Consider the following 24,770-nt stretch of genomic DNA (forward strand, 5'->3'; position numbering starts at 1 on the left):
TCAGACACCACAACCTGTAAGGTACTTTCTGATTACAGTACCAAGTTTTGTTCCCAAGACCCCCAAAATATGAGATTTTAATCTTCGTACAGCACTTTCTGGCAAGGATTCCCTGGTGAATATTGTCAGACTGACTTTTTCTCAGCTACTAATGAAATTGAGCATGTTACGGGGTGGAATATACTATGTATTCAAATTATGCATTGCAACAGTCAAGAGACATTAAATCTAGGAAGTATGGTTCAATTTGGAAGCAAAGTATGAGTTTTAGGTGAGCAGAAGGCAATTGAATCGTACTAGAATTTGGGAATTAGATGTTTTTTGTGAGTTTTGCAGAGTTGGATTTTTTTAGAGGAAGAAGTAGACACAAACTTTCTGTTAAATTTGATGCAAGCTCTGAAGAGAAAAATGTCTGGTTTATTCCAGGATTTTTGTGCTGTAATGAATTTTCATCTGTCCCATTTTGACAAGGGACAGCCAGCAAACACCTCTGAGTCCCAGTGCAGTCTAACACTACTAAAAGCTTTGTCCTTGGGTACTTTATTTACTTTAATAAAATAAATAAATAGGAGCAGCTGTAGCTGGTCAAACTACAGATCTAGCCCAGGCTTGGTTTGTTTAAAAAAGTGAGCTTTAATTTCTCTCAAAGCTCTTGAGAGGGGGCTTGTGTGGCTGTTTAAAGACTTAAATGAAAAGAAAGTATCAGGCATCTCTCTAGAAAGCATGTTGTAAATTACTGGGAAAAGATATCCAGAGAAGCCACTGGCAGTTGTTTTGAAGCCAGATTAAAATAAACCGAAAAATTTGGTATGGGTTTTTAGCAACAAACTCTTCAATGATATGTGTTTGACTGCACATTGTTTCATAACTGCAAGGCAAATGGCCTTTGAGAATGACAAAATTTGGACACCCCTTTAAGAAATTTGGTGCTCAGTACTGGTGCAGTTCAGTACACTTCAGCATCCTAAAAGAATATAGATCAGGTCTGCTAATCAACTTTTCCTTCTCTCTTTGCTTAATCTGACCTTTTAAGAGTTGATGGCATTAAAGTGTGCATTTAACTGTGTCTGTTTCCCTGCACACAAAAGTAGTTGATTTTTTAAAATTTTTTTTTCATTTAGAAGCCTTTAAAAGACATTGTGGAGAAAGTTGATTTGGAAGTTAAATGGTACCCTGCTCCTTTCTGGGGGTCCACAGTCAAAATAACCATAGCTGAACTGAGAATGACAGAAAACTGCAATACTAAAACTTTCAGTAACACCAAGATATAAACAAGGTGTCACCAAACAGCTGGAATTGAGAGGTATCAGCTCTGAAGCTAAATAATGGCAATATAAAACCTTCAGCAGTAGATTTCTGAGGCCTCTTGTGACCAGATAAAATACTGTCATCACCTCTCTGCACACGCTGGAGTGGAAGTTGATGCATCAGATGGGAATTACAGCACAGGTCTGTGCATCGGGTCAGTGGTGATTAAATCACCTTGTGTGAACCACTCAGCAATGTTTACCTCTCTCTAAATGCTCTGGCTCACATTACCTCACGTGGAGGTGAGCAGAGCGACCCACAGCTGGCACAGCTGCTGATCCCAGAGCAGCCCACACACCTGACCCAGAGCTTCCAGCTTATCAGCCCTCAGCCAGTTCCAGTCTCATTTTCTTCCCTCTGTACAAGGCACTGGAGCTTGTTGGACTAGCTGCAGCATTTCTCAGGCTGATCAGGGCAGGATGGAGGTGCTCACCTTACCTGGGTGACTGGTCCTGAGTGACAGATGGGGTCTGCTCTGTGTTCCCTGATCTTCCTGCATCACTCCTGAATCCTGTGCACTGCCATGGACAGCAGCTGCTGAAACTACACATCCAAGAGGAAAGTATGGTTGGAGGTGTGGGGCAGATCAGGATGAGCCTGTGAATTGCTACAGGCTTCCTGTCCCTCACCAGGAGACCAGGAGCACTTTGAGGATGCTCAGTTAGGAAATTTTGCTCAAGTGACAGCAGTTGCAGACCATCCCATATATCCCAAACAACAGGCAAGCAGGTTCCTAGCAAGACTTAATCTCTTCCAAAGAGAGCTGATCATTCTTGGCACATGGGAGGTGTGGGTTTTCAGGACACCAGAAACAGGCCATCTTTCTTTTAGTGCTGAAGGAACCATATTTAGTTGAGTATATATTGCACCTGGTCCACATCATTCCCTGCAGCAGCTGCTCATCATTTCAGAGCAACACTTCAGAAAAATGGAAGTGTACAGACTTACTGTAAGGATGGCAGAAAGATTTGGCAAGGGTGAGCCAGGATGGATTCATGGGTGCTGTTGTGTTCTCAGGGCTTCCTTCTGTTCCTGCAGTGTCAGATGTACTTCCCAAAGACAGGGCTGAGGTGGGTTTATGAGGGTAGTGAAAGAGAAAGGAGACCATCTAAATAAATTAATTGGCCCAGAAAGGGACCTGAACAGTTCAAAGACATGTGGGCATCCAGTGTATTGTACTTGAAACACATGGTAATGCTCTGCTTGAAATTTGCTTGCTTTGAGTTGTGATGGGACCAAATTCCCACATCTCTGCATATACCTCTTACTTTAGGTTCCCAGAATGGATCGGAGTGCAGTCTGTGTTAATGTTTCAAGGTTTAGAAAGTAGATCAAAAGAAACAAGAATTGTCTATTCAGACTTTACTAGTACAGCTCTTCATTTCTGGAAAAAAATCTGTTTGATCAAGTGGTGCTGGATTTTTGAGACTGTCATCTTGGAGGCTGAGACTACATTTCTGACTGTGTAAAGAAAACTTTTGCTTCTGAGAAATGTCTTGGGTTTTCGCTTACCTTTGAAATTCAGACCTGTGGTTCTCTTTTTCAAGGGCCTGCAGCTAATAAGAAACAAATCTTAAACAACTCTGAAAGCAAAATATCTTTCCATCTCTGACCACAGAGCAGTAGTACAGCATGCCTAGCCACCTCTTTCCTCAGATACACAGGCAGCCTTCAGAGAAAATTTGCCTGTCAGAGGATTCCTGGTCAAGTAAAAACAGAGTAAGTTTGAGTTGTTTCCTGTTTCCTTCAAAGGACAATGTTGGAGCCAGTAAACTTTCAAGACAGGAAAAAGCTGTGGAGAGACAAAACCTGACAACTTCCCTTCTGATCTCCATAGAGGACTAGTGCTCATTTCTGTTTCTGGAAGGGGAAGCTGGACTTGAGGTGGATAGGTCTGAGCCATTCAATCTGCCTGTTGAATTCAACTATTTTTTAGCCTTATTTTTGTCTGACTGCAGATTTTCTTCTTGTACCATGGATGGCTTTCTGCATATGGCACTTTTGTTTATACATAAAAACAAATCAAGAAGTTTCTGTCTATTCCTTGATTTTGCTAGTTTTCAGGAGACTTAACACATCAAACCACATTTTAATGGTTATGTTTTAAATGTTGGAATTGATTTGTCAAATGCAAGGCACAGAAACTGGAGAGTTGCCTGTCTTTTGTAAGAGCCATCTCTCCTTGTCATTTTTGCCCAGTTTATATAAGCAGTAGCCATTGAGGTCACATAACATCTGTGCCATTGTCCAAGGAAGTGAAGAATGGAGAGATGTCCCTGAGATACAGAAGCACTGGGACATTCTACAGAGAAACTTGTTCACATGTACAAAGTCATCACTGCATTCAAAAAGCAGAAATCATTGCTTTCAGTAGTGGCAGAAGCCTTTAAATCACTGACTTCCATTCATTGCTTTTTTCCCTGTCTCCAGTGTATCTTGCAGTTGAAGGACTCAGAAAAACACCCAGTAAGGGCTACCTCAGGCTTGGTTTAGTTTTGCTTCCTTTTTAAAGATGAGCCTAATCCTTCTCTTAGGAGTTCTATCTCACTATTATGCATGAGCTCTCCAATTGGAAAACAGTTGAGAGGGCATACATAAGTAAATTTTTAAAGACAAGTGTGTGATTACATTTCTGGCCTTTGTCTTCAGCTGGTGGTGAAGACACCACCGCCTTTGTCACACAGCCATGGTGATCCTAGCAGGAGCTGCACTGGACCTCTGCAAGCAGCTCTGTGGGGCAGACAGGCACTGCACACATAAACTGCTCTGCAGAGGGTTTCAGGTCAATCCCAGCCGTGGAGAACCAGACTGTTTGTATCATCTGCTTTTGCACTCTCATCTTAGTTATCAGATATGGTTTTAATCTGAATTATTTGTCCAAGTTAAATTTTGGTTTTATAACTGTTTTTCTGCAGAGGAATTGCTTAGCTAAAAGGCTGTGAGAATTTATGGTCTTTTCTTGTTGCTTGTGCTTTCAACTTCTTGGTTGAATGATAAGGTGATAGTAAAGACCTCTCTATTCTCTTTCAGGAATGGATATTTTACTCCTATCTAGGCTTTTCTTTTCCCAAATTGCTCTGATTTGGGTAAAGGAAAAGGGGTGGTATCATATGTGTTCTCAAGAGACTCCAAAGGTGTCTTTTCTATTGTAAAAATCAGAAGAAATCGAAGTGGTTATAACTATTTGACCAATTCATTCCAATACTACTATTTTCTTAAAGCCAAGGGTTTCATGAGGCCTTTCTGCAATTAGTTGTCTGTGCTATCATTTTTTTTACATAAAAGGGAGAAAGTAATTCCATTTGCAGATTGCAAATCTTGTCCATCTGTCAGATGGGTGTGCATTTGCAAGATGAATGCCTGTTTCTGATTTCTCCCATTAGGACAAAGGTTACTCTGTCATTGTCCTCTGAAAGCTTTTGGACTAGCTTCCTTTGGTGTGTGCATGCCCTTTTTTTGGTACAATGCCAAGTACTCTGTTAGGACTCTAGCAGTGACCAAAGGGAAAGAAGGAGTTTTGGGGATAAACCCTGTTCACATGGCTAAAACTCTGTAGCACCACCACACTGGTCTGCTGGAGAGTGATGGAGAGCTGGGCTCTGCCTGGTGTGCTCCCCACGCCCATCCCTGCTGAGGTGAGCCAGCTGCTGCCCTGCCACCTCTGAATATGGGCTTCTCCAGCACCAAATGTGGGAAGGACTTGGGAAAGCAGCAGCCCCTGGGCAGGCTGGCATTTCCACACCCTCTTTATGCACATAGTATTGGCACAGAAATGCTCTTGCTCAATCCTATCAGCTGCATATCATTCTATTCTGGGGAAGGTGAGAGCACTGCTGGAAATGACTCAGCTCCAAAAGGTATCAGCTTTACTGCTGTTACCCCCCAGAGTTGTTCCTTGCTTTAGGTTTGTGCAGTAGCTACCCTACAGGGGGGAAACATCACATTTTTAGAAAACAACAATGAGAAATGGCTGCCTGTCAAGTGAAAGCGTTTGTTCTTTGGAGTTTATATGGCTGATGAGTTCTCTGCACTTCAGCAGTGCTCTGTTTTGCCAGGGGCTTTTAAAGGTCCTTGAGAAGCCTCTACAGCAAATGAGCAAACCTTGGCAAGATCCTGCATTACACCATGCCCTGCCCAGCATTCCTGTAGTTCTTACCATTTCCTGCCCCTTACACCATGGCTGTGACTTTGGACAGCCAGCACATTCTGTGTTTTAAATGTCTTTGCCTGTGGGGGTTTTACAGTGTGCAGTGCATTTGCACAGGGGCAGGGGGATTTTTGGTTTGTGTGATTATGTGCTGTTTTGTGACTGTTCTGTTTTCTCTCACATCCTCCTTCCCTGTCTCTTGTACCTGAAACATTAAATTAAATCTAACATAGCAGTACTTTCAGACAGAGGCGACACTTGGCTGTGCCAGTTCCCCGGTGGCTTTGAACTGCTGGCTGCAATACTGCAAACACATTCAGACCCTGGCTTGGCCAGCAGTTCCCCCAGCTCTCTGCATGTTTGCTCTCCAGGCTTTATTTTACCCACACTATTGGAGACTCTGGAGTCACAGCCTATGTCTCATTGTTATGCATGGATGGGAAATATTCCTGTACTTATTTGCATTCATTAGCTGTTGGGAGCTCCTCTGTTGAGGTCTCTAGCCTTGTTTTTACAGTGCTTTTGGCAGTGTTTCTGCACTTGGTGTGCGAATTTTTATGATCTGTTGCATGTTATTCATGCAATTTCCTGCCCTGTAATGGTATCAGTTTTCCAGACACAGAGGAATACAAACGAAAACCCAGGAGCCTGCATTAGCATAAAATGTCCCAGTTCTGTCAGTTTGATTAATTTGTCTCTTTGTCTCCACTCTATATGATAAGTGCTATTAATGGTTGCAACACTTCATATGTCAAAGTCTTTCTTCCTAATGACTTGAAAATGTGGTTTATTTCCCCCTTTTTTGTATTATTTTTCTCATTTAGCATTCCACTCAAGTATAGATTTATGCCATGCTCTTTCATTATCTTACTGGTTGCAGCGCTGGAGTGATTACATATGGTGTAGGGTATGAGCAAAGATGCGATCCCAGGGGCAGCAGCTGCTGATGCAAGCTGAAAATAGATCCAGCGTATGCTCAGCACTTTTCCCAGAGGTCTTTTATTTATTAGGAACAGTCTTGGTACAGGACAGCTCGGACCCTCATTTAGCAAGATGACTTTTTGCCTTTCAAGAGCAGCACGGTGACTTTGCTCTATTTACTGACTGCTGTGTAATTTTTTTTCCCCATCTCCTGTGGAAGCAGAGACTTTACCTAACATAAATTGTAATATAATCCTGATTTATAATGAAGTCAAGAAATGACAGGCTCCATTTGAAGTAATGGAACTTGACAGATCTAAGGTTTAAATTAAATAATCCTATTTGTAAGACAGCATTTGTACATGGTACACTGATTTAAAATGAACTTCGGTTCTTCTTCAACAAATCCTTTACCATTCTCTGTGTTTTACCTTCCATAGAGGGGGAAAAAGCTTTTAGGGGGACAAAGTTCATTTGAAGAGAACAATTTATTATTTGAAAACATGTATGGAACAATAAATTGTTTTCTTTCCCAAAGTTCTTGCAAATTGTTTCACAGAAAACAACTTTAATTGCAGAGGAAAAATTAATGTAGGTCACTTATTCAGGCCAAGCCACAGCTAACCTGCTTCAGTGGCTTCAGTTGCTGAGAATGAAGGAGGGAGGATGCTGGAGAGAAAATAGTGAGGAGGGTTGTGGCTCCACTCTTCCCCTCCCAGGAGCAGAGGTTCATTCTCACAGTGATTTCTGTGGAGGGAGAAGGTCACCTCCTCCTTGCTGTCCTTCCTTCCCTTACAGCTGGCACAGGGGGACACTCGAGGATGTTTCCTCCTGCCTCTGCACCCCACTTTTCTTCACCTGTGACTGCTGTACCAGTGCAGGCAAGCAGAGCCCCGGGGTGCACAAATGGAAAGGTGCTCCTGCTGTGGCTGCTGGAAGCTGGCAGTAAGCACTGGAGTGGGGGGAGGTTGGTGGAACAAAAGGCTTGCAGAGGAAAAATAGAGATCAGGCAGGGAGCATGAGATGCTGCAGAAACGATCAAAAAAGGCAGTGGGATAAAAACACTAAATATTCAGTGTATGATGGTTTTGGCTTAGATTGAGGGAAGCTGTTTTAGAAAATGCCCCCTTCTCTTTTCTCTCACTCAGCATTGTGGTTTTGCCTTCCTTTCTACCTGTATTTAGTTGCAGGTGCCCTCTCCAGCATCTTTCTTATTTTCCTTCATACCTGGCAGGGATGTGGCCCTTTCCCCAGGGGTCTGGCAGATGCTCTCACGCTGGACCAGCCTCCCTTGCTCAGGCAGAAAGGTCCCAGTGTGCGTGTTCAGCTGAGTAAGGAGCCTGATCTTCCTGTGTCACCCTGCCACCCTCACCCTCCTTTCCTGGGAACACATGGGAGGTGTGGGAGGGCAGGGTGGGCACTGACCCACAGGGTCCCCTCGGCAGGGGGAGGGAGGGAGGGAGGGCAGCCTCTCCTGCCTGGGGCTGTGAGAGCCATCAATCCGGGCTGGAGCTTCAGCACCATGTCTGCCCCGCAGGGAGTGACTTCAGGACCAGGCAGCTCCTTTCTCCTCTTTGTGGTGAGCTCCAGCAGCCAGTGAAGATGAGATGGCTGCTGAGGAGGGGGTTGCTGGGGCTGGAGCCCAGCCTGGGGACATGGCACAAGAGGCTCCTGCTCCCACGTCCTGCTCTCTATGCGATTAAGAACTTTTTTCCCCAGTGCTTTCAGGGAATTAATAATTTATATTAATTAGTAACCAAGCCAAATCTCCCCAGTGCACTCAAGAAAGAACATGACTCAAGAGTGTCACTGAGAAATGGGAGGAAAAACAAGCTCACAAAGCCAAAGTGGTGCAGGCCAGTGGAAGAGGTGAAGGCAGGGCATATCCATGCAGCAAACACGGCATTGATGTCGTGTGGGCCCTTGCTCCTCATCTAGGGAAAAAGCCAGCAAGGCCCAAGAGTAAAAATCCATCTAGAGGTTTCGGAGTTGCTGCTGGTAGCTTGCACACTGCCCTTCTCCCTCCTCCAACAGACATGTGCATGGCTACAGGCATGGCTTTCTGTTCACTTGGAATTAATGGGATTATATACAGCGGGAGAGGAGGCAGGGTACACTGAATTCTGCAAATACAGAGCTTCAGCCTGTGCTGCTTGATCTTTACAAAAATATAAGTAAAACAAAATAAAGTAGCAAGAACCAATTCCAGAGTGCTTCAGCGTGCACATAAACTGGTTTTCATTGCTCACAGCACACATAAATACTCGCTGGTGACTGAGGCAGCAGAGTAACGCTTAGCTGTTCGTTATTTTATCAGACAGTGATAATTGTAGTTAATATTTTCTTAGTAGTGTCTCTGAGAGTTTATTTATGCTGTTAATAATCTGAGCAGCTGTAATGATGCTGGCTGCCAGAGCTGTAGCCTTTTAGAATCACTCCAGTGTGGCAATGATATGATGGTAATAGAAATCCAAGGAGAAAACGATCTTTTCGGAGCAGATGGGGCTAATTCAATCCCTTTCACACACATTCACGTTATCTAGTTTCTTTCTCACACTAGCATGCGTGGGTGCACGTGAGCATATGCAGTCACATACACACACACACAAATAGCTGTAAAGTCCCACCTTCTACCCTCTGAGGAAGTCAAGCTGGAAATGCCATCATTTTTCTGTGTGAAGTCTTTCTGGGGCTTCTAGGGTACATGGCATTTTCTACTCTTTAATTTCTGGATAGATCTTAAAAATATCATGTAGGAAGCAGAAAGGGGAAAGCCATTTCCTTGGGGACAGCCCAGAGCTGGGCACAAGGTCATGGCTGCACTGGGATGCTGTTGCCCAACCTTCCCATCTTTCCCTGCCTTTGACCTCTTTACTGTGGGTCACTCCTGCTAAGCCTGCACTCCTTTAGGGACTAAAAGAGCCATTTACCTTTTACTCATGGCAGACATGAAATCTCAGCAAGAAGGCAAATGCCTACAGTTTTTCAGGTGGGATTTACAGAGCCTAGTTAACCTTTTGAGCCACTGAGAGAAGGGTTAACTGCTCCTCGTGGAGGATGGGAGGGAACCAACTTTGCCAGCTCAGCAGTGGCTGGTTCTCCTTGCAAATCTGCATTGCTGAGCTGAGCAGCCTTTCAGGTCATTGATGAAATGTTCCAAGCAGTGGAACAAAAGCCACTGTAATCCTCAGATCTGTTGTAGCCGTGCAAGAACGAAAACAAGGTGATGGCAGAAGAATTGCACATCCAAATACCAGAAATTAAACAGCAAGGCAGGGGAGGAGAAGGAAAACTGGAACAAATGCAGCGTTTGACAGGTTTTCTTTTAAAAATAGGAAGCTGGGTCAGTTTTACAGGGTTTCAGCCTACCAATTAATAGCTGTGATTGCTTGGTTACCTCCTGAAGTGCAATAGTAAAGCCTTTTACATTAATTTCCATCCACAACCTGGCAAGAGCGTCTCTGGATTTAAAATGTGATGGTGTTTGCTGGGCAGCACTGTCTGCTGCCCCAGTGTAAGGATGCCAGTGATTTTACCTGCTGTGCTGTGCCAGCACAGGGTGACAGGAATGCCAGAAGCACGGGTGTCATCAGCCCTGTGGTTTGGAGCATCCCTGAGCCGCTTTGGGAGTCACCCAGCCCCTCTGCTGAGCCTGCTTCTCCTCCAGCTCCTTTGTCTTCCCACTTAGTGCTCCTCCTCAGAGTGCAACCTTGCGGTTTTTAAATCATGTCTGACAGAGCCTGCTTCCTCCTCTCCTGCACTGCATGGAGTGTAATCGTAGGGCTTGCAGTGAGGTGGCTTGCTGTGAAGTACTCCTTGTTTTTATGAAGTAATTACAGTGTATTTAATGCACTGTGTATTTAATACGCTATTACATAGTTCGTGTGCATAAATACATTCTGCCATGCCTGGGAAAGAGGAGCCTTGGTGAATTTACAAGTCTTGGTATTTTTTCAGTGTTGTTGTGCTTACTTGTAAATCAATTACAGCTTCAGAAACTCTGAACCACTCCTCTAAGCACCCCTCTGAATTAGCAAAATTCTACATGCATCTTTATTTTCTGACTATTTTGATATTTCCTAATGTAATTTGGAGGCTTCTAGGATTCTTTCTTTATTCTGAAAGTTCTGAAACTGCTTTTGTTTTCCCTTTTTCTACCCACTTTGGCTCATGTTATGCACTTAAACAGATCTTTCACAGACTCCTCTCACAATTTATATTCTGTGAAAGCTTTCCCACTCCTTCCTCACCCCCCTTACTGCTAACACTTCCTCTTGTTTTTCTTTCTTTTTTAATCTTGGGGTCAGTTTAATTTTCCTTTTGCAAAAATGTGGGACTAATTTTAATTTTAAATTACAGTTGCACTTTAATTCTGATGATGCTTTTCGGTTAAAATCTGTTCATTTCTGCTTGTTTCTTCCCCACTGGTTTCAGTATGGTCTGTACAGGCACCCAGGGAGCAAAGGCAGCATTTCTGCTGAGCCACCTTCTTGTGTCATCCTTTGTTACTGTGTTCCAGGTTTCTTAAGATGCTCCTTGCACTGGAAAACACAAAAGTATTTGAAACAGCCAGGTGTCACAGCCATGTTTCCCTTTGCTTTCTCTTCCAGTCGGTGTCTGGGTGTTTAAACTGCTACTTAGTGCTACTGTTTTTTATGAGTGCTTTGTTGATTGAGTAACATTGTGGCCACATTGCCTTTAGAGAGACTGTTCTTTGAAACATCTTCATCTCTAATTTTCTCTTTAGCACCCTCGCTCAGAGTCTCACCTTAGCAGCCCCAAAGTTCTCCCATAGCCTTTTCTCCTAGGCTTGCCTGCAGGCACTCTCTTGGCCATAACTTGGAGTTTTCTGTGTTCTTGTTATGCTGTGGACAACCCCTGACATCAACAACATACCCCAAGCCACCAGAATTAGTTAGGAAAAAATAATAAAATGGTATTTGACTTCAAAACAGGTTACTGAGTGAGATTTTAAAATAAGGGCTCTGGCAGTGTCAAATGGCAGGTTTGCTTGCAGGGGTTTAAGAAGTTTCCCCCTCCAGTCCAAGAGCTGTTTTGCCGAAGGTGTTGTGCTGCTGTGAGGTGGCAGAGAGAGGTGCAGCACAGAGCTGCCTTCCTGAGCTGCCCAACTTCTCATGACTGAGTTTCTCTGTGGCCAGAGGAGCAGCCATGCAGGCAAATGTCCCCTTTTGCTCAGAAGACTGCTGTGAATAATGGTAAGACCTAGGGCTGCCCAATGGGTGCATCTGGCAGTGACTGATGTTTGGAGTAGATGTGATGCAGGCAGTGCATCCCTGCTATGGAAGAGCACTGTATCTTCCCATCCTATAGCCTTTCTGTTTTCCAAGTGTATTTATTGATCTTTGTTAAGTTGCCTGCTGCTTCCTGCACTGAGATGTGTCTGCAGCTTATGCCTATGATTTCTACCTTCCGTCTCAATAAACAGTGTATATTCTGAAAGGTGTGGCAAATTCAACAAATTGCCTTTTCCTCAGAATTTTCAGAGATGCAGAAAATGTGCAGGGTTACTGTCACAATTTCCAAAAGTAAATTCTTTTCATTGATTTGAAACCAGTCTCGCTTTTGAAAGGTTGAAGGAATTTCAATTTGGCTTCAGTAACTCTGCGAGAAAATAAAGCTAGAAGTTGTGGATTAAAATAAGCATTGCAGTTGGATCAGAGATTATTTTTACTTTTACTACGCTCTAGGTTATTTTTTTAATTTCCTAGACATCTTCTGATTCTCTCTTCCCCTTTGGTTCCTCTGATATTACTGGCCTGTGACTTAAGGACTGGGGTTTTTGAGAGTGTTTCAAAGCTGGGGCTACGGCCACAGAGAGTCAGCCAAACCTAAGTACGGGTGCCTCCGCTCTTACCCTGCACCCATGAGCCGTGTGTGGCCGAGTGCTGGCATAGCCAGTGATGTGATCATTGATCCCATGGCTGCTGACGCCATCCCTGCGCCTGGCGATCAATCCTGAGCCGCTGGCCCTGCCGTCAGCGCTGACGCACTGCTCACAGTGGAGCACTGGACACAGTTTGCCATTATTGCTTCCCATCCTCCCAGGGAGCCTAGCTGAATGACTGCTCCTTCCTCCCACCTCCCCTCCTGCAGTCACACCTGCCGCCACACTGGGATGCTCTGCGGGCACTGAGGGATGTGGGTCTCTCCTTCCCTCTTGGGTGCCAAGGGAGGAGGCTCTTTGAAGGGCTCGTGCTGCCCCGGGATGTGTTCATTATGCCAGAGAGTCACTTGGTTTCCCTCTACTCTCACACAGTCAGGGCTTCTAGTGTAAATTTGTTGTCTGGCCAACAGCTGGAATTTCAGCAGGGTGGGCTGAGGGTGGCACTTGTTGGGTTTTTTCTTTGGAAAGCACAAAATTGCAAGTTGGACAAGCACTTCCAGTGTGGCATCTTCTGTAAAAGTACCATTAAGGGCAGTTAAGCATCTTCTTAAAGCTCTCAGTCCGACAGGCTCAAGAGGCTGTAGTGGAGGATGCACTGGAAAGACACCAGGATACCCCTTAGACTGCTCAGGGTGTGGCTTTGCAGATGGCAGTTTTTCCAGGGGGACTTTTGAAATTAATAATTGGGTAATGGGCCTCCTAAAGAAAGGAGCTGTGTGTCCAGTTTCTATGTTCCCCTGGCGTGTGTTCATGCTCAGAGAATGCAAGGTGATGGTGTGGTGGCCTCCCAGCCCTGCAATGTGGTGTGGGAGAGGCCATGCTGCCACTGTCACTCTTCTGCACAAAATTTGTATGCCCTACCAGAAGAGGCAGAATGTAAAACTGGGGCTGGCAGGGTATTTACTTAATTTAAAAAATGTTTTTAGAGTGAAAACAAAGGCCTCTTTTTGTTGAACTTCTCCATCAGCATCTTGTACATTCCTTTGTTGTTTAAAAGCTTACATAAGACAAAAAACCAGCTTCTCACCCAAGTGGAATTTTTAAAGAGTAATCACTCATTTTAGGAGCTCCACAGCCATATGAGCAAATAAATAAGGGAAATACATCTGCAACCTGCTGGTGACAGAACATTTAAATGCTGTTAAATTAAAGACGGGAAATGCAATAAAATACCGGTATGGCATTGCCTTACAAAAGTACTCTGCAGTTTATCATCTCTTTCTGATTTTTTCCTGCCTCCTGCATGTTCCCACCTTATGTAAAAGGATCATGGTTTCAAAACAATTCCTGCCTGTGTGCATATATAGGAACAAACCATGATGTCTTAACACCGTTGGTTTTGCACATGTGACTGACCTGTGTGAGCCTAGTAATATACTTAAATCTTTCAGAGAGTTTTCCAAAACCAAATAGGCTCAAGCTAGGAAAAATCCAGGCTTCACCATCCCAGGTAAAAATAACCAAGTAAATAACCAGGAAGTCTCTTAATTCTTAATGGAATAACAGCTTTGGTGACTGATTTTGGTTATCAGATTACCCCCTGAAAATAACTTCTGTGCTATACTTGCAATTGGCTGTAGAACAAAAAGAATACACTGTGTGCTAATTTTAGCAAATAAGATTAGAGTTAATATTTAATCCCAGAGACCTTCTTCAGGCTGTGGAAAAAAATAGCAGCAGTTAACTGTCACTAATCTTATCTCCTATTTTTCTAGCATGTGTTTGATTATATAACTTGTAGTGCTGGGAACCCGCTGGCTGAGTGAGAAGTTGGTGGTTTGTTGGCTACATGCTTGGGCATATTAGACAACGTTAGGGCTGAGATGGATTAAAAAGCTCTACATGTGCCTTGGGACTGCAGCACAATGCTGAAAGGCCAGTAAAACAGGTACCACAGCAGACCTGATATGAAACAATATGTGAATAACTGGTTCATTTGGAGTTCTGCAAGAAACAGTTACATTTCTGCTATTTTTCTATCCAGTTGTTTTAATACTTGGTTTGAGAATTGATATTCAGCATGTGAGGTTTGATTCAATCTTCTTTTCTTCCTTCCCCACAAAATGGCTTAATTGAATTGATGATTGGAAATTAGAGATGAGGGGTTTCTAAATGTTCTTAGGTGCCTGCTGATGAATTTAACCTGAAAATCAAAATACTAAAAATATAAACCATTAACCTACAAGCAGCTTGCATGCTCCACAGCAAATCTATGAGTGCTCCTATTGAGTTTTAACAAGTCTACTCCAATGTGTAAAGATAATAACATGCGCCTGCGCTGCTCTGTCGGGACTTGTGCATTCTCAGTGGGTCTGAAGGTCTCACCACCCAAATTACCCCCAGTTCAGTAGCATTTAGCAACTAATGTTCTGCAGGTTTCATTGTATCCCTGGAGGGGAGGAGAGGGCTCTGCCCTCTCACGCCACCACCAATGAGCTTATTCTTTGCATGTGCCCCAGGTATGCTTTATTTGGAAAGGAACAATTGCATGTGCATTTGCTGTTGAACTTTATTGCTCTTTCCTAGCAGATCATTGGCACTGTGCCCTCATTAACACAGAAATTAGCCCTGGAAAAGTCTACTAAATTAAAGCCCAGCTCTCCAGAACAAGGTTGTGCTTTGTTAGTTTTCCTTTGCAGTACCCAGACATAAAGTATCCATCATCTTCCCTGGAAAGCCTTCCAAGACTGCTCTGAATTGACTGTTAGGTTAAGAGTCAGGGGAAAAATCCCTACATTTTAATTTCTTTTTGCTGCAAATGCCAATAGCGCCCCATAGCAAACCAGACAGTTCTTCTCTGTTCTTGATGTTAGTTTGCATCAGATTACTGTAAACATTCCCTTGCTCCATTTTAGATACTGCCTTGCCAAGTTTTACATTCCTACATGTTTACAGTGATCTTTTCTTGCCCTTAATCACTTTTCCCCTCTTTAAATTGAAGTCAGACTTTGCTGGCATTTCGCAGGGGTCGACCTTCCCTGCTCCAGATGCAGCTTTTCATACAGATGCCATTCCGAGCGGGGTTACCAGACATCCCTGTTTCCTTTGGAAATAACCTTCCTTCCCACCCCCCACAAGAAACACTGTCTGTGCAGAATTGGAGGATTTTGTCTATTTGTCTGGGATTTTGAGACATCTGGAAGTCTGGGCAGCTCGCTAATGAGCGTGCACTGATGAACTCTGTGGCGCACAGCGAGCCCGGCCCATCGGCAGAAATGTCAGCGCTCCATGTGTGCTCCCAGGGCATGTCCCGTGTGTTCAGAGCAGCACAGAGGCCTCCATGGCATGCCTGATCAGCCCTCACGGAGGGCACGGATACAGCAGGGAGCCAGAGCCAGTTCACCCACAGCGCCGCGTCTCCCACGGTGCCTGTGTACAGATAGGTTTAAAATAGAATTTCTGACCTAGAAGTCCCTTACAAAAAGATGGTGTTCCCAATGTGAAAGTGAGCTAACCCTCCTCCTAATTTTAGAATAGTACGGGCCCAGAACTAGAAGAATGCTTTGCTAAAAATGCTCTATTTTCATCTGTAATGCTGCTTCCTTTACTAGCATTTATTGCTGACTGTCCTCTCAGCTTCTTATTCTCCCATCCGACAGTGATCAATACTCTTTTCCTTGAATTAGCCAGTTTTTCATTAATGACCAGCGAAGAAGGGAAGGAAGGCAGAGTCTAACAACAATACAGCTGTTTCTCCAAAAGGAAAAAGCATTACCCGGAATGCATCAAGGAAATGTAATGAGAGCTGATGGAGGAAAATAAGGGAAATATTTCCTCACGAGGAGGTTTTAAGTAGAGTCTGGCAATGATCTCCCAAAGGAAGTAGTGGAAGTCTGGTCACTTAAATCAATTAGGACTAACCAGAGCATCGCACTCCCCAGGACTCTGTGAGGAGAAAAGCAATGTCAAACTCAACTAAAATAGACTTCGCGTGCTTGTTTTCTGCAGGGCTGCTGTGTTTTGCCAGTAAATTCAATATGGCTAATGCTGATTAACATCTCTTGATGGTGATCATATCATTGCATTGTTTCCAGCCTGTTCCTCAATAGCACACACTCACAAGGGCATGGCCATAAAAAACACGTCCCCCAGGTCAGTCTGAAAGACAAGACCCAGACAAAGGGCAGGAGAAGTTGTTTTCTCTCACCTTAACAGTGGTCAGCCTTGTTATCACCACAATGCTGAATTGGCTCAGACCTCCCTGCTGCACACTGAGCCCAGTGCACCTGTGGCAGCACGGCAGAGGCAGGAGCTGCATGAGGGCTTGGTCTCTTGGACTGCTGTAGAGCAAGGAGGTGTGCCAGGTGCCTTAGGCAGGGCTGCATTACCCGTGTCCTCTGTGCTCTAGGCAGTTCTAATGCATACAAGTCCAGCTGGGGACAGAAGCAAGACAAATAAAGTGCTTTATCCTTAGTCTGGGTGAGCTGCTTTGCATGCTCCAAGTGCACGTAAGGGAAACAAACAAGTAAACATAAGGGAAAGAAAACAAGCCTCCAAGAAGCTAGGATCTTTGCTTTTCTCTCTGTGTGAGCATTGTTTTATATGTATGCTTTACCTTTTCTCTGGCTGGTTTTCTAGTAGCCAGTCAATTCCATTTAAACAATAGAAATGAGAAGAAATTGGAATAAGGCAAAGGATTGAAAGGCAGGAAAGTAGTGACTTGGCATATAAGCTTGGACAGGGTGCCTGTTGGAGGTTCCCACAAACTGACGTGCCTGCTTAAACATCAATTTATACAGAAAATAAGGCTTAAAAGCAAACAACTCTTGCACATCTTATTTTCAATAGAGAAAAAAAAAAACCCTGGAATTGTTGCTGGCATGGGTTTACCCATCTAACAAAGGCCTCTCTCACGTGTAAATGAAGACTGTTATAGCAGAGAAATTATCTCTTTCCTTCTGCAAACGTAGATCAACTTGTTTTCACTAACTTTTTTCACTGGGATGCATCAGTCAGATCAAATGATTTTAAAAGACTGTCCTTATCTCTTCCTAGAGAAATGCCTGTGTGGTGGTAGTACATGCAGCTTCAAAGGCTTTTCTTTCCCAGTGTGCGGTGTTCATAGTCACGCTCCAGTGGCTCGATTCCAGCCTTCCTGCCAGAATGCATCAGATGCAAGCAGTCCCAAAACTGGTGGGGCCGAGGCAGGGAACCTGCCACGGGAGCCGAATCAATATTTAGACAGCTTCAGGCGGCAGAGCTTGCGCTGGCTTTCACACTTGGCAGCAAGCTTTGCACCCGTTTGTTTCCAAAGTTATTGTTTGTGCAGTTTCAAGAATTGGCACTAGAGAGATTTCTGCCTGAGGGCAATGACAAGTGCCGGGTGCTTGAAAAGAAACTTCCCCCCTTTGGATCTGAGGATTGTGGGAGTGAAGGTTGTGTCAGTGGGTAGTATCTCCAAAGGAAGTCAAGGCACACATTTGCTCGGAGTTTTCATCATCCTTCACAGGAGGCATCTGCTGGGCACCGTGGGGAGCCCGCGGCACAGTCTCGTGCTCTGCTTCCGACGCATCCGGCGCAGAGCAGCTCCAGCAGCTGCCTTGCTGCTGTTTGTTATCGTGCTGCTTTACCTGGAGCAAAAGCTGTGTCAGCGTGGGAGACAGCCTTGCTGTGGGGCTGTGTGAGTCAGCCCGAGGCTGTGCAGAGTGCCTGTGCTGGGGCGGCAGGCAGGCAGGTGGAACCCTGGCCCAGCACAGAAAATTATTCTAATTTGCTTTCCAGCCATTCCACCTAGTGGCCGAGTGGCACCACTGCCAGGAGAGCTGTGTTTGTGCTCCACAGTCCCTGCAGACCTACGCTGCTGCCGAGCTTACAAGATATGCAGCAATATGTAAGCCCCCACACTGAAGATCTTACCATCAGCCTGCGAGTAGCTCATTAAGTTCCCGAGCAATTTTGTTAATCATGCTGCATAGATAAAATGCAGATAGGCCTTTAGTGAGCTGATAATCTAACAAATAGGCAGAAAGTGTAACACTGATAAAGCAGAGATTGGTTTAATAGCCAGCTGTAAATCTTGGCAATTCCGTACCAGAGGCGTATTGTTAAACAGGAATGTGCAAGTGTGTAAGTATGTGCATGAAAATGCACTGCTTCTTAAAATAGCAGATAGAGCAGTAATACTATGGATGGAATAGCTATTGGAAGCAATTTTAGAGGTGTTTTAAAATATTTTTCTCCCCATGACAATCTGCACCACTTGTGGTGTCTTCATAGTCTGCCATCATAAGTACAGATCTATGAATAACAAAGGCTTGTTTGTGGAAGTCAGGATTTTCTGTAAAAATCTGTGGACTCTGCCGCTGGTCCTGAGGCAGTATAGGGGCTTTATAGGCTTTTCATTGAGATGAACCAAATTATTCACTCAGATACACTCTAATCACGAATTAGACCTTTGCAAATTCATGGCCTGATGGTTCACCAGCCTTTTGAGCAGCTTCTTTGCTCGGTGGCATTAATTCAATTGGAAGAATAGTAAAAAGCAGCTCACCTTCAGGGTATCCTATACCATCCCAAATATACCCTTCTGAGGAGCTGGGAAATGGGAGTTTCAATCCTCACAGCCTGGGGAAGGAACCTGGTCTACTTTCTTGGTTCCCCTTCTGTCTTTAGGCCATTTTGCAAAAAAAAAAAAAAAAAAAAAGAAAAATGGAGACAGCAGTGCTTCCTCTTCTTATTTGTTTTAAACAAAGGACCTGAGCTGGGGATGCCTACCAGACACATCTGCATCCAGAAGGAGGTTGCAGGTTGTGCATCCCAACCTCACACAGGCATGCAGGTGTTGGCTGTGCTGAATCCCATCTAGAGGCCTTTGCCTGGTATACAAAGCACAGGGAACTCAGATAAATGAGTGCTACTTGCAAGAAAGGCAAGAACTTCAGTCTCAGGGAATTGAGACTGAAGGGACTTAATAGGGTCATGTAGTAGGTGGTTGGTGCAATGGGAAATTAAGTTGTGGTCTTCCAAATCTCAAACTTGTAGCCAAAGCACTGAATTTTCTTGTGCAGAAACCTTAATCCTTGATGATGGGTTGTGGTTCTGAAGCAGCCTGTTGCTGCTTCATGAAGAATAATATTTCCAATCCTTTTGTTTCATACCCATTGGGAGAAAAAAATTTAAGAGAAGTTAGTGGTGGCAGTCAGAGTATTTTTGTCAAAAATAGGCAGTATCTAGAGTTTACTGTGTGACTTAGCAACTTATTTGATAGCTGTATGTAAAGATATAACCATAAAAAATGGCGAGGGGGGGAAGTGTGTATTTTTTAATATATCATAAATTAATGTTAAACACAGATGGTATGGAAAGAGAAGATGAGTAGCAGTGCATAAGTCAGACCTGGAACAATTGTCTGAAGATCACTCTCCTGGAAACAGTTTTTACTCTTTCTACAAAGAAAATGGTGGGAAATTAAGTACTGAGGTGGGACTCAGAATAATTTCTACCATTTGAACTATAAATATTAATTTCTTTTCTGTTAGCTGTACCTCAGGCTCACTAAAATTGGGAACAGTATGAGGGGAATAATCTCCATGGGATAGAGGAAAGTTATGCAGTCTGTACTTACCTATCATGTATTCAGCAATGGCTTGCAAAAAAATTTAGAAGAAAAAAAGGAAATTGTTTGCTTTTGAAAGAGGCAGAAAGATTTTATGTTGAATTTTGCTGTAATAATAAGTGTTTCCTTATCAAAACACTTTTTGGATAAGTGGTATCTTAAGCTTGAAACCTGTTCATTGGACCTTCTATCAGAGCAGAAGAATCAAAATTAAATTGGTGCTTTCATGGTTGGGGGCTGTAGCACAGTAAAAATGAAATCCATGTAAGACTTAGCAGTGTCCAGGCTAGTTTTGTCAACCTTTTATTGGGCCAGAGACTTAGTTCACAGGTGTTCAAGATACTTGGGAAAAACTGTCTCAGTTCAACCAGTACAGTGATGTACAGGAGGCCCACAAAGGGAGCAGTGCTTGTTCTGGGATGTAGCATCACTGCAGGTGTGACAGAAGAGCAGCTGCTGGTGGGCAGTATTTATTTCTGAATGCCAGATCTGTTAGTTTATCTAACCACATGATGAAGGACTTGGGATGATAGCAAGAGCTGATGGTAATGCTGGCAATTTTCCTCTCTATTTTTGCAGGTCACTGTCAGGGGATTTGGTCCATTGTTACAGTTCGCCTACACTGCTAAGCTGTTACTCAGCAGAGAAAACATCCAGGAGGTCATCCACTGCGCCGAGTTCCTGCGCATGCACAACCTGGAGGACTCCTGCTTCAGCTTCCTTCAGACACAGCTGCTGAACAACGAAGATGGCCTGTTCCTGTGCAAAAAAGATACCGCCTGCCAGCGCATGCACGATGAGGAGAACTCCGATGGAGACGAGGAGGAGACGATGGAATCGGAGACATCAAAAATATCTTGCCCAAGGGAGAGGGTGCACCAAGAACCCTTCAATTTTGAAACCACTGTTGCTGGAGCAGACAAAGGCGAAGGGATGCTGCCTGACTCTGACATGCTGAGAGATAGCAAGGACAATTTGGATAAAGATGCAGTAACACGGTACCCCAGATACAAGAAATACCAGCTTGCTTGTACCAAGAATGTCTACAACACATCACACATCAGTACCTCAGGTTTTGCAAGCACATTCAGTGAAGAGAGCTCTGGAAATGGCCTCAAATCAGGACTTGCTATGGGGCAGATAAAAAGTGAGCCTCAGAATGAAGAGAATGATGAAGAAAGCATCACACTTTGCCTGTCTGGAGACGAACCTGACATCAGGGATAAAGAAGGGGATGTTGAAATGGACAGGAAACAGCCAAGCCTCACTTGTGTCGACAGGCCAAAAAGTGGGTCTTCTCCTTCTTGCTTGCGGTCTTTCTTCAACAGAACAAAAAGCATAGATTTGGTTGGCTTCCCCAGCACTTCCCAACAGCACTTTGGCAGGAGTCCAGCATGCCCTTTTGAAAAAGGGACAACTCAGGGTGACCACAAAACTGATTATGTCCCTTTCACAGGGAACTATGGACAGTCCCATGCCATGCAGAAGGATGCTTCCAACTTCACAGTGGGATCACCACTCAGGGGGCCCGGCTTTGAAACTCTCTGTAAGCAAGAAGGGGAACTGGACAGGAGGAGCGTTATATTCTCTTCAAATGCTTGTGACCAAGTAAACACTTCGGTGCATTCATATTCTGGTGTGAGCAGCTTGGACAAAGACCTCACTGAGACTGTGCCAAAGGGTCTGTGGGCTGGCGGCAGCCAGTCCCTCCCCAGCTCCCAGACCTATTCGCACAGCGCACTCACAGCTGATCACCTGCCGGGACGGATGCGGCCCAACACCAGCTGTCCGGTGCCAATTAAAGTTTGCCCTCGCTCTCCTCCTCTGGAAACCAGAACCAGGACCTCCAGCTCGTGCTCCTCCTACTCGTACGCGGAGGACGGCAGCGGCGGCTCTCCCTGCAGCCTGCGCCTCTGCGAGCTCTCCTCTTCCCCTTGCTCCCAAGGCCCCCGGTTCCTGGCGCCCGAGCACCAGGAGCCCGGCGTGGTGGGCGATGGATTGTACAACCCGGTCCGAGCCCAGATTAAATGTGAGCCATCCTATGGAACAAACTCCAGCGATGAGTCTGGGTCATTCTCAGAAGCAGACAGTGAATCATGTCCTGTGCAAGACAGAGGGCATGAGGTAGGGATTTAAGATAAGTACATCTATCACAGTTGTTGTGACCCAATTAATCTCTCCTTGATTCTCTCAAACAACTTTGCATTTCCCCAGCACTTTCTTTGTTTGTAGGGGCAAAGAGTAACTTCTGGTTATTCCCTCATCAGCTGAGTGCACACGGTTGACTTCACATTAATAGGTCTGCTTGATCTCTGAGGTGTTCAGCACTTGTATAAACTTGGGTATAGGAAAACAGCAAATTGCTGAATGATGAGAGTGCATTGATGTGCTTAGGAGTCTGCCAGCAGTGTCCTGTCTTCCTCCCTTCCTCACTCACTTCTGTGGCACAAAGCACTACTCCTTATTCCTAATTTGCTGAGGTGGTTTCAGCTCCACTTGTTATTGCTGCGGGTTTGTTTTAGCAACCTCAGGCTGTTCCTTTCCTGACACCAAGGGTTGGGCAACTTGCTTGAAGACCCAGGCTGCATGCTGCCAGCAGAGTTGTGAAATTACTCAAACAATTGTATAGCTGACCACCTTGTGTTGGGGGAATGGCATTCAAGTCATCTTTGCACATGTCTGTCTGTGTGTGTGTCTATGTGTGTGTGTGTGTGTGTGTGTGTGTGTGTGCTGCACATTCAGGTCCTGGGTTTTGCCTCTATTATGTGACAACTTGAGATCATGTTCCCTGCCTGTAACATTTTATTCGGAGCTCTAGCAGCCATGGCACGAATGGTTTCAGAGAGAAGTTATCCTTTAATTTCCAGGATTGTTAGGGCAATGACAAGGGAATGATGTGGGGCTGAAGAGCAAGCCATCGATTTCCATGTAATTCTCCTAAAAGAGGGAGGAGAAAGAGGGGCCTTCTCTAAAACTGCAGATGGGCCAGCTGAAGATGCTGCAGTGATAACTGGCTAACCATGATCAAATAAACTGTGTGAAGTCACTAGTTTGAGGGCAGACTTAAACCAAGGAGATGTGTTGTGGAGCCCAGAAAGTGGAAAGAACTGGATGTTTATTCACAGAGCTTCATTAGGAACCCGCATGACCTAGAGAACATCTGGGTGAAATCAGGTACCAGGTTCCTCTAGTAATGCTGAAAAACTCCACTGAGAGCTTTTGCTTCAGTGTGGGGAGCAACAAGTGCTCATATGCTGAGAGGAGGTTTCATATGCTGAGAGCACCCAGTTCAGAACCATGTGGGCTTAGTTATGGAGTGGGGATGAAAAGAGTGAATTTTATTCTAGCTCTCAGTCTTTATTCCAGCTACATCCCAGGCCTTGTTTTTCAGACAGATGTGGGTGCTTCCTTTAGTTGACTGCTTAGCTTTCAGAAAGGGCTGAAGAGCCAGGGGAGCCTCTGATGTCCTAATCCCTGGTTATACTTGGACCAGTGATTCTGAAAGGACACTTCTTCTTCGTCCTCATGTCATAAGCAGGGGACAATGCAGAAGGGAGAGGAGTCTCTTTGGGATAGTGTGCAGGAGATCTCATTTGAAGCCCTACAGCAGCCCAGGCCATAGCTGGGTTACCCACTGAATTCCTGCCTTTACAAGGGGCAGAGGGCAGCAGGGACCAGGGACCATCCATTTCCACCCATGTGTGCTGCTTGCTCAGCATGAGGCAGCACAGAGGGCAGAGGTTCGCCTTTTGAGATTTGATAATTAATTAGCTGTCATAATTACCTAATTGTGTGGAAATATGCTGCAGCAAAAATGAGCCTGGAAGAGTGAAATTAGAAGCTTACAGGGGACTGGTGGTGGTTTCCTAGAAAAAGGTGCATATGTGCAGGAGAGCATGGATGAGAGGAGGGACACAAGGAGCAAACAGCTATGGGAGGCTGGCTGGGTGTGCTGCTGGCAGGCAGACATCTGCCTCTGAGACAGTGCTAGGAAGGGTTTACTCCACTCCTGGTTTTGCTGCTGGTTTCCTCTGGGGAAGATTTTCTGAACTGTGCTGAGCAAGTTTTCTCCCTGGGACTGCTGATAAGGCGCTTTTTTTTTTTTTTTTCCCCAGAGTATTTTGATTAGGGCTGCTGGGCATTAAAAATGTGGTGAGGAAATTAATGCTCCGTGAGGTTGCACTGCACTATCCTGAACAAGCCAAGGGTAAACAGATCACACCACTGCTTTGGTAGAAATTTTGTTTAAAAATTAATCTTTTGAAGGTTGTTTCCAATACAAGAGCAGACTTTGCAGCCTCATTAAACAATGCTGTATTAATACAGTGACTTAGGGAGTGCATCATGCAAGATCTGATGCTGCGGAAAGTAAAGGGTATCTTAAACTAGACAGTAGAAAATAAGCAGCAGGAACTTGTATAAGTTGCTCTACCTGCTTTCAGCTGTTTGGCTGTGATTGAAACAGCAGGAGAGACTCACAAATGTCTGAAATGCACAGCTTTCTGTTCTTCACCTCCGTGCAAGCTGCATGGGAATCTTTCTCCATTCCTGAAATTGTTGCTTTGCCCTTCCTGTCCTGGTGACTTCTCAGACAGGGCCCTTTCCCCCTCCATATCAGAACACACAGTGTTTTCTGGGCTTCTATTCAAAAAGCACCTGATAAGATATCTGGGGGTGACATGCTTGACCTTCTGGAGAGTGGCCATGCAGGTTCCTCTGCTGCAGGTCAGCTTTTATTGGGATGGGATGGCCTGATGGGAATAAGCCTGGTGGACTCTGACCATCAGTTATCTCAGGGGGCTGCTCAGTTCCCCTGGAATTTGGACCTAGTTGGTCTTAATTTGGCTCACAGAGTGCTGTTGCTGCCAGAATTAATGTCACAAAACATCATTTGCTGGGGTATTGATTGTGTGAGAAGTAGGTGAGAGGCTTCT

At 44.7% G+C, this 24,770-nt stretch overlaps 1 protein-coding gene across 6 annotated transcripts in view; it reads left to right on the forward strand.

Annotated features, from left to right (window-relative positions):
- BACH2 (BTB domain and CNC homolog 2) overlaps positions 1 to 24,770 on the forward strand; it is a 183,450-nt gene that overhangs the window by 145,492 nt on the left and 13,188 nt on the right. For all 6 annotated transcript variants that reach the window (XM_064707286.1, XM_064707285.1, XM_064707289.1 and 3 more), the window contains one exon: positions 20,416 to 21,960. In XM_064707286.1, the coding sequence (XP_064563356.1) occupies positions 20,416 to 21,960 (1,545 nt within the window). The remainder of the gene's footprint in view (positions 1 to 20,415; positions 21,961 to 24,770) is intronic.

Source organism: Zonotrichia leucophrys, chromosome 3 (genome assembly GCF_028769735.1).
Source record: "Zonotrichia leucophrys gambelii isolate GWCS_2022_RI chromosome 3, RI_Zleu_2.0, whole genome shotgun sequence".
NCBI lineage: Eukaryota > Metazoa > Chordata > Aves > Passeriformes > Passerellidae > Zonotrichia > Zonotrichia leucophrys.